At 45.4% G+C, this 10808-nt stretch overlaps 1 protein-coding gene across 1 annotated transcript in view; it reads right to left on the bottom strand.

Annotated features, from left to right (window-relative positions):
* The window catches only part of TIAM1 (TIAM Rac1 associated GEF 1), a 412279-nt gene that overhangs the window by 47676 nt on the left and 353795 nt on the right, over positions 1 to 10808 (bottom strand). The window contains exon 16 of the mRNA XM_019662811.1: positions 353 to 456. Coding sequence (XP_019518356.1) covers positions 353 to 456 — 104 coding nt within the window. The remainder of the gene's footprint in view (positions 1 to 352; positions 457 to 10808) is intronic.

Raw genomic sequence — 10808 nt, 5'->3', positions numbered from 1 at the left:
ACAAGAGCTGAACACGGCTCATGCAAAAGGAGTTCATCCCAGAAACCATGAATAATAAGACCGTCTACCTGACCCAATCTCACACATTTTGGATGCTGCTTCATCGTACACAAACAGAGATGTAAGAAAGAAATGGGATTCATTAAGAGTGATTTCTGCCCTACAGTCTCACATCTGGGTCTATTACAGAGGCTGTAATTTGGATTTCATATCTTATTTAGCGACACCTCCGAGGTAAAAACACTCGATCCCGTGGAGAGGCCTTCAAACTACATACAGCTGCAAAGGTGATGCGTCAGCTGGGACTCTCCGGTGGCTTGAGACACAGGATGTGAAAATGAAAATCTCTCACCTTGCTGCTGTGATCAGTCTCATCGGAGGATTCCAGGTCTGGCCCTTCAGCCTCCTCGGGGGCGGTCTCGGCACTGCTGCCCTGCTCACTGCTGAGGCTGTGCCCTGCAGGGGGAGATCCAAAGGAAAGGTGGGTCAGCATGAGAGTCATTGCTAAAAGTCAGCCCTGTGTAAGGGAGCGTGGGGTCAAGCTCAGGATGTGCACGTATATTGGTACACCCTCCTAGTACAAGCTCCACAGTCTTGGGGCAATAAGTGTTAGTTTTGTTGTTTTTATTGTTACTACTATTATTATTTTCTAGTACAGTATATTTCTATTAGTTATAATGTACAATAATAGTTATGGTGTCCCCCCCAATTCATACGTTGAAGCCCTAACCCTCCCAATGTGATGTATTTGGAGGTAGACCCAGGTAGGCAAACATTCAGTCCACAACACCTGTGATGTCTGTTTTCAGTCTCGCAAACCATAAACATAACACCATATTCCCATAATTCACGTCATATTCTATGTAAAAGTGAAGGAAGAGAACGTTAGAATCACCTTCCTCTGGAGGTCTTCCCAAGTTCCCCGGGCATCAGAACCCCCTGGGGGAATCATGTTATGCCGATTAAGATTCAATGGACATAGGCTGGATCTAAAGTTCTGCCTTTCTTATAAGCTCCAAGATGATACTCATCAATACTGCAAGTGCACGGACCATACCTAGAGTAGCAGGGCCCCAGGTCACTTAAAAACCTCTAGCTAGCCTGATAGAACAGCGGTCATTAGACCTGTCTGGCACTGGATTGGGGACTAAGGTACTCTCACTGTGACCAGGCAAGAGAGAAAGAAAGAAGGAAGGGAGGGGGAGGGGGGAAGGCAAGGGGAGCGGAGGAAGGAAGGAAAGAAATGAGAGGAAAGAGCCACTTTCTGTCTCTTTGGATGAAAACCTCAGTCTGCAAAGAGGCTGCCTCACTCCAACGACACCATTATTGTCCTAAGCTGCTTGACATCACTGTGTTTCAAATCTGAGTTGGCTGAGAAGCTACTGGAGGAAGCCGACCTCTGAGCAATCTTTGCTCCAAGGAAACGTCCTCCAGTCCCCTTCCCCTTCTCTGGAATGAATGTGGCGTGGACATTTCTATCTGCTGCCCCTCTTTTGCTCTGGCTCTAGGATTTTCTTGCATTTCTTTTAATTACTCGCTCACTCTAACACGATGGTAGCGGTCAGAGAAAGAGGCTGAGTTACCTTGGTGGACATCAACTATGTCACAGCGCCACCTCCAAGGGGAAAAAACAGGGACTGAATACTTGATATGTGGCCATGACAGAGATGCCGGGGCCAGAAAGAAGGGGAGGAGTTGGTCACCACCGTGGAGGAGCTGACAGCTCACTTATGCTGACAGCACCAATCTCTGAGGTTGCAGGAACTAGGGCCACTCAGCACTCACCAGAGCAGGCAGGCTGCAGGACACAAGGGGGCGCCATTCACACTGCAGTCTGCAGAATGGTGACCACCCCCTCCACCCAGTACAGCCAAATGCTGTGACCTTGCATTTACCAGCTGCATAACAGCGCCTGAGGGATAGCTGGCACTCATAACATAGTGGGAAATCAAATGAGAGGGTTTTCATTGTTAACCACACGGTGGTGGGCTGGGTATCCTGAAAAGCAAGCAAATAAACCCTACCTCTACAAAACACTTAGAAATGCTAAATAAAATACAACCATCTCTGCTTTTAATACAAAAGCTGAGCTCCAAGAAACCCCTAGAGCCCAGAATGAAAAAGATAAAGGAAGCTGGAGTGCTGAGCCAGTCCCAGTGCATGCCAGTGCTGAGGAAACCCATGAGGCCCCAAACCCTAAGCGGTGTTTCCCAAAGGGAGAGAGAAACTGGAACGGTGAGCCTATAGCTTTTCTCTTTTTGAAATTTAAACCTCTGATGTAATTCGACTTGACAGTGGTTTGGCTTCGGACTTTTGAAAGTTTTTTTTCCTTTCTTTGCTTCCCTCCCCTCCCTCCAAACCTTGGTGACTCTGTTTGCTGTGCATTTACGTTGCACACCCATCCCAACGGTTCTGTTTGCTTCGGACCAGTGTGCACACCTGGCCCAGTAACTTGGGAGGTTTTTTTTGCATCTGTATGAGGTTCACCCCGGACCCTGGGGCAGCCCAGCCTCTAGGAAGCGCTTTTCCTGAAGTTGCCTGGCCTCCTCCTCCTTCCTTCGTTTTGCCCCTCCTGTGGTGTCTATGAAACCTTCGGGGGTTTTGAGAGCATGAAGACAGTCTTTGTGACTGGGAGTCCATTGTCTTCCCTAATGCTGGCATCTTGGAATACAACCTACTTTTCTTTCCACCAGCCTCGCCTCTCGAGTTTTGGCTTTTGTGCAGCGAGCAGCCAGACCTTTTTGCACAGTAACAAAACTACTGGTGTTCGGAGAGGGACAATTCTTTGGGAGCAAAACACCTGGCAGGTATACTTAGCCTCCCTGGCTCATGGGCACTAAATACCATTCGCATTTCCCAGTCACTGTGGCAATCAAAAATGCACCCACACATTTCCAGACAGCAGTACACACCCAGCTGGGGAACCAATGCCCTGAAGTTTTAACTGTAAAGCCCTGAGACAGAAAACAGGCACTGGGTCAGTACCAGTTAGAACTGAATCGCCTAATTCATAGGTTCTCTTGAAGGGCTATATCATAAGTCTAAAAAGATGTAAAAAGATAAAAGATAAAAGTACTCACTGGCAAAAGAAAAAAAGAAAGGAAGACCAGAAGGTAGAAAGAAAGGGAAGGAAGGAAGGAAAGGAAGGAAGGAAAGGGAGGGAGGGAGAGAGGGAGGGAGGGAGGAGGGAAGGAGAGAGGAAGGAAGGGAGGAAGGAAGGAAGGAAGGGAGGGAAGCTTGTTGAATTCCGCCTATACTGTGGGACAGGAGAGTGGGGAGGGAACAAAGAAGGTTTCCTCCCTATGATTATAACCACAGGCTGGCCTCATGGGTGTTTGAGATTCAAACTGACACTATGTATCCAGGAAAATCCCATGTCTTGTCAGTCAGGCTGCTATGACAAAAGACTGAGGGGCTTAAGCAAGGGACATTAATTTCTCTCCGTTCTGGAAGCTAGCAGTTTCTTTTCTCGGTGAGGACCATTGTCCAGACTCGCACCATGTCACTACGTACTCACTACGTACTCGCTTTGTGTGTACAGGGAGAGAGCAGCGAGCACTGGTCTCGCTTCCTCTTCTTATAAACACACTAATCCCATCATGGGAGCTCCACTCTTGGCACTTCATCTAAACCTAATCACCTCCCAAAGGCCTCAACTCCTAATAACAATCACATCGGGGTTAGGGCTTCGACACGTGAATTTTAGCAGGACACAAACTTTCAGTCCATGACACTCAAGACGATAAATTGCCATTAAGCTGTTCTAGAGTTGTATTCCAAGGGCGCCTGGCAAAAGCAAAAACAAATCTACCCTACAGGGATTCATCCTTAATGATGGTGTCACATAATGCTCGGAGACAAAGCTGGGTCAAACAAGAACCCATAATCCATTATTATAAACACACAGGAAGAACCAAGTCCCCGCAAGTGAGAAGCAGCAGACACAACAAGCTGCAGAATCAGGTTCCCAAGTAACAGCACCACAGAGATCAGATAGAGAATGCCAAATAAGTATTTTAAAAAAGATGAAGAAAAGGGGCAATTTAAAAAAAGACCAGGGAAGTTAACAGAATTTTTAGAAACGAGAACTATAACCACTGACATGAAACACTCAACAGATAAAAATAAAGGCTGAAGAAAGAATAGAAGACAGGAAGATCTATCTGAAGACATTACCTCACCATAGCACAAAAACCTCTGAATGCTGAAACTATCAATATAGAATTGTATTTCCACCTAAAATATTACCCAAGAAGAAGAACGCAATAAAAACACCTGAGAAACAAAGGGTGAGAAAGTTTACTACACATAGAACCTCACTAAAAAATTCTCTAAAGGATGTACTTTAGGTGGGGAGATACACACACACACACACACACACACACACACACACACACACACTTGATATACAAGGTGAAATGAAGAAGAACTGATATACACACAGGTAAGTCTTAGTGTATAAAATAATACCCCACATATGCCCCAAAATGGCATTTGGGAATTACAAAAATACAAGCTTCAACTAAGACAATGGTGGGAGTGATTATATTTAAAGTCCTTTTATCTTCAAGAGGGAAATAAAAAGGCTAATTTTGGTCTCTGCTATGTCAGAAATCATGTTAAAAGTTTAAGGGCAACCACTAAATGAACAGAATTAGATTCTATCAGTTGAGAGGAGCAAGTGGCATTTAGCAATTCAATCCAAGAGGCATGAAAGGGAAAACCAGCAAATCAAAGGCAGCAAACTAAGATGACAAAAACAAGTCAAACTACATGGATCTTCTAAATAAATATAAAGTAGAATAAACTTAAACTTCACGTGTAGATTTAAATAAATGTAAAATAAAGCCCACCTATATGCTATATAAGCAACAAATAGACCTAAGCAAAAGACACAGAAGATTGAAAGTAAAGGGATGGAAAAATATGTTAGGCAAATGTAAAGAAAGCCCTAAAAATGTCAGACAAAATAGATTCAGTCAGGATACAGAAGATGTGAACACCAGGAATTATTAAGCTTGATCCATAAATGTACTTCAAACCCTATTCTTAAGGATTTGTAAGTGTACGTTTCCCCCAAGGAACAGCAATTTATGCAAGCCGGCCACACACCAGGCCACAATATAAGTCTCAACAAATACCAAAGAATGTGTATTCAGACAAACCACGCCAGCAGCATGTTTTTCTTGGAACTAAATTTGTTATGAAAGAGCAAAAGGCCAGTAATGCCAAAGACAGTTTTAAAGAAGATAAACAAGATCAGGCTACTTTTCCTACCAGATATCAACATGTATTATAATGTTACAGTGATATAAAGCAGTGCAGAGTTAGCAAGGAGATAGGCAGACAGAAGAGACAGGCTAACAGACCCCAGAAACAGCCCCGCCCGGATGTGGAAGTGTGAGGTGCAATAGACATTTCATGGCGGTTCCGGGGGAGAAAGAATGGAGCGTTTGATAAATGTCGTTAGGACAGTAGATTACGCTCGTGGAAAAATATAAAGTTGGACCCCTTGCTCATACAAGTCACAAAAATCAGTAACGGAGGTATCAGCCAGAATGTGATTAGCCCAAACTATAAATCTTGTAGAAGAAAATATAGAAGGCAATGTTGGTTACTTTTGGGGGGAGAAGAAATTCTTAAACACGCTATAAAAAGCACAAATCATATGAGATAGAAAATCAGATTTTACTAAAATTAGAATCTTTTCTCGGTCAAAAGGCACCATGAATGAAGCAACACATATTACAGACTGCGAAGTTATCTTCCACACATATAACTGGCAAAATATTAATATACAGAATATAAAAGAACTCCTGTGAATTAATAACTCTAGGTCTATCTGATTCTAAAGCATATATTCTTTTTTTACCCCATTATGCTATGCTTCTGCCCTTAACTGAAGATAAAAATTAATAAAATACGAGAGAAAGAGAAAGGGCGAAACCGGTAGACAGTTTGCAAAGATGATAGTGACGCACCCTCCCATCCCTTTGAGTACAGATCTCTGGGTCTATTTCCCCACCCCATTATTTGGTCCGGCCTTGCGGCTTGCTTTGGCCAACAGAATGGGACGTAAGTGGTGATATGTGAATTCTGAGCTAAGGTCTCAAGTCACCTTGTGGTTTTTGGTCTGGCCCCCTGGGAACCCTGAGGCCACCACACAAAAAGACCCCAAGCTAGCCTCTCAAGAATGAGACCTGAAGGAGAGCGGGATCGGAGCCAACCAATCACCAAATACGTGCCTGAGGCCATCTTAAACCAGCCCAATCCCGCCCAGACGACACAGTCACATGTTGACTACAGGTGAGGACAGCAGAACCAGCAGCCAGCTGAGCCGGGCCTAAATTGCAGTGAGTAAAAGAAATAGTTGTTTTGGGGTGGTTCGTCATGCAGCAGTAGATAACAAATAAGTGATTAGGGGGAATTTAGGAATCAAAGAAAGCCAGGGGCGGGAATTGACAGGGGCACCTCCAGAAAGCGGAAGAGAGGCCAACATGGCAGGAACCGAGAATTCAAATAGGAGAAATCATATTCTTGCTCCCACAGGTCCAGGCCTTCTCAGGACAACCCTCAGCTTAAGACGGTTATATGCAACATTGTCGAGTTCTTCGGGAAATCTCATACAAACACAGTTTTGCAACTTCATACTCAGACTTCCCTTCACTACAAGAGGCTTTCCACTAACAAAAGACACTGAAGGAATGACCTTCTTGGTCCTGGAGGCAGCTGCCCCCACTTACTTAGCAGTACACGCACACACAGAGAGCTCTGCTAACCATCAGAGAGATGGGAAAACCAAAGACAAGGCCGAGAGGTAAGGAAGAAGGGGCCTGAGCAAAGGCTCCGCCCTCCTCACCTCCCTCCGTCCCAGCATTTAGCACACCACCTGGCATGGGGGAGGTGTGGGGTGTGAGGGGGTGCCCAGTCACTATTTGGTGGCACAGAGAGGGAGCAGGGCCAAATCTAAAGAGACAAAGGACAAACGGGGGACTGGGCAGCCCCAGAGAAGGAGGCAGCACAGAGCAGGGTGGAGGCCCCGGCTGGACAGGACCTACAGGCTATTTCAAAAGCTGCTGCAAATAACAATTACTGATATGGACAGGTGGGGTCACTTTTTTGCTTTTTAAAATTATTTTCACATCCTGACAATGTTCCTGTGATTGGGAAATCCTTTGTAACTAGCACGTCCCACTCACGGTGGAAAGACAAGATTGAGGTGAGGAGGACAAACACATATAAGTTTACAGTTAGCTTATCTTTGATTTACTCAGATTAGACACATTCACTCTAGCTACATTCAAGTCCATTCGGGACTTAAATTTAAAGGAGGAAGAAAAATGTCTTTGCCTTATGAGATATATTAACAACGTATGTGAAAGAAAGCAGATTCTCCAAACATTTCTAAAGACGAACCAATTATGACATTGATTTTTTTTTGTGTTAAAGACCCTTATTAACGCCTGAGTTTAAATGTCTTGCAAGGAAAAAAGAATTGAAGGAAGGGGCCAAGAAAAGGTGAGACTGACAATAAAGACATTCAGCTGGAATTTAATCATTAGGCTATGGTCGCATTTTGCTTTTCGGTCATTTTACCGTCATATAAGAATTCCACAGAAATACTCATAATGTATAAGATCAACATAAACACCCCCCCCCACCAAAGGTAAGAAACAAAACCAAAGCAATTATACAGGGAAAAAAAAGGACAACTGGGAAAGCTAAATATACACTATGAAACAAAGGGAAATCCAACACTATAACTGTAACTTGGAAAATAAAAAATAATAACTTCTTTCAAGCCAAACTTCACCATATCTCAGTGTCTGTTTCCCTGTAGATAAAAACTGCAGATAGAGGCCTTGCTGATTCTGTCAGTGTGTCATGAAAGTAGAATAAATAAGGTCCCTTAATGTTCTTTAAAAATATAAAAATGGAGGCTCTTAATCTCTGCAACAACCTTGCCCCCACACCCCCCCCACACACACAGGATTTGACGGGTGTCATCAGTCAAACCCAGGTGGGAATCAAGACCGGCTGGGATCTCCCAGGCCGGGCCTGGGTGGCAGGCCACGTGCTGTGTGACAATAAGCAGCACTCACAGTTTACAAAGAGCACGCTCTGAATGTCATCAACATACAAACAGACGATCGTGTGCTGCTGGTATCTGCGCAACTTCAAAGAATCTGAAGAACTGGACCATATTTGATTGTGAGAAGAGAAATCTGTGCAGTTCCCCTTTCTCCACTCTCCCTCCCTGCTGCCTGATGGTCTCCTGTCCTCAGAATCGAGCTGCAGACAATGTGTGTGGAACATCAGCCCAAAATAGAACCTTCCATGTCACAGGCACTGGAGGGAGGCAAGCACGCTCTGCCCCACAAATCAAACGGGGGCATGTCCGTGCTGGGTGCTTAACGATTCCCCACGCTGACCAAGGTGCCGTCCACGCTCATGGCTAACTCAGAAGCCCTCCTGTTACCGCAAAAGCTGCCTAACCTGCTTCCTGCAGGAGGGATGCGTGCGCTCACTGCAGACTGCCGGCTTCCACTTAGCATCACACAGACGTGCCCCAGGTATGTCACGGGGGCTGATTCTTCCAAACCCAACATCGGCCCTAAGTGGCTTTGACACATAAGGGTCGGTGTTAGCCAGAGTCGCTTGGCTCTGCTCAGCTCAACTCCTAGAATGACCAGCTTTCAAAGAAGAAGCAACTCAACTCTCTGAGCTTTGGCACTTTTATTGTAACACTGTGGACTTGTCACTGAGCTAAATGAAGGCGCCTGCTTTGCTCCACCCGGTCAAGCAGAGGCCTAGGGAAGATAAAGTAGAGATGAATTCACCACAAACATGAAGTGGATGTGAGCCTAAAACGAGAGGCAAACAGACGCTGAAGCCCTGGAAAGGCACCATGGACGCTACCTGAACAATGATCCTCATGACGTGCATAAAATTTGGGGGTTTTGCATAATTACTGATTGAAATAACTTTGTTTCAAGGGTTCATTTCAGTGATACATACATGAAGGACATTTTTACTCACGTTTGGGGAAAAAGCCAACATTCAGAATAAGCATTACGTTGTTCTTAGCTCTTCCCTTGTCTCAAAAAAGAAAGAGAGAAAAAAAAAAAGCCAGAAAAGGGTATTTGTGTTGGAATTTTCTCAATAAATGTTTTATAAAACTTATTTTACACCCAGATCTGCTTTCGTGTACTGATGTTCACTGTAATATTTCCCTAATGGGGTGATGGAGATACACCTTCTAATAAACCAGGTCAATGCCTCTCAACTGGAGGCGATTTTGCCACTCACGGCACACCTAGTGATGTCTGAGGATAATTCTGATTGACACAAGTTGGGGGAGGGGGCTACCACTACCTTGCAGTGGCGGGTAGGAATCCCGCTAAACGTCAATGCACAGGACAGCACCCCCACAGCAAAGAACGATCTACGTATTGGGCCCAAAATGTTAACAGTGCCAGATGAGATCAGTGTTCAAAACAGATCACACAGGCACATTAGAGAGGCTTTTTGTGTTTTTTTTTTGGTTTTTTTAATTGGGGAATTGGGGGATGGGAACAGCGCTGGGGAATTGGGGGAAGGGGAACAGACAAGTTGCTGTCTTTTTGTTCTTCAGTCTAGTTGTGGAGGACGTTGCTTCACCGGCCCAAGTTGGCACCATCATTGCGCTCTTCCCAGGCGAAGCAGATCAGTCGCCGGCTTCTGGACGGCCGCTCACGCTGGCTGCTGGCTACACACGGTAGCCCATGGCAACCCACTGCCACAGGGGCTGCAGCCTACACCGTCGCCGGCGACTCATGGCAACCCAGCTCCAGGTTGAGCTGTTGTTCAGCATCTTAGCTGTAGAGGGCAGTGTCACTGGCCCTCATGTGGGATCCGAACCGGGGCCCTCTGGCATCCCAAGCCAGTTCTTAACCATCGCACTACTCGGCCGGCCCTAGAGAGGCTTTTTGGAAACCTCTCACACACACACACACACAGTTTCACAACTTCCTACTCCTGCTTCCCCTACAAGGCCAAGGCTCTCTCTGTTAATAACAGCAGCTGAAGGGAATGATCCTTTTGTCTTGAAAGCCTTCCCCTATTTTTTTTTTTTTAACCAGGATGCACCTAAACAAATGCTGGGGGTGGAAAAGATGAAAGCAGCCCCAGCTTTCAACTTTTTGCCTCAGTAAGATTTCAACAAGGACTCATGGATGGCAAGTGACCAAGGATGGGAAACTGAGCCTTAGAGAGAACGCTTAGGATGGAATCTCCTCATCCAGTCCCTGACTCTCTAAGCCAACATGACAGCCCATTCGTGGTGCTTCCTTCCTATATCGAGGGGCAGGAAGACGAAGAACGCACTGCAATGCAGATCACCTAACAGAGTTTCAACAAAAAATCTCAAGGAAGCAGACCACAAAATGTTCACAAATACCACTGTAGATGGTTTACATGTGACCTTAACATTCCAGCACCATTTATTCCACCGAGACAGAAAACGAGGATCAATAACCAGGAACGGCTGGTGACGTAAGGTCATGGCCCCATCCTAGCTGCACGTTAGACTCACCAGAGGAGTTTTCAGCAACCATCAAACAAATGCACACCCAGGCCCCACCCCAGCCCAAGTGAATCATGATCTCTGACAAGGGGCCCCGGTGTCTCAGCCTTCTAAACTGCAGAGGTCACTTCTTTCCACCTGGGAAAGGAAAATGCTGAAGTAGGGTATAATTCATAAACTTGATTACCAGACTATTCACTTGCTGCTGCAGATTGAGGTGGAGTACAGGGCAGTGAGAAAACAC

This window comes from Hipposideros armiger, unplaced genomic scaffold (genome assembly GCF_001890085.2).
Source record: "Hipposideros armiger isolate ML-2016 unplaced genomic scaffold, ASM189008v1 scaffold_381, whole genome shotgun sequence".
NCBI classification, from domain to species: Eukaryota; Metazoa; Chordata; class Mammalia; order Chiroptera; family Hipposideridae; genus Hipposideros; species Hipposideros armiger.
The sequence above is the reverse complement of the archived record's forward strand: the minus strand, read 5'-3'. Positions and strand labels throughout refer to the sequence as shown.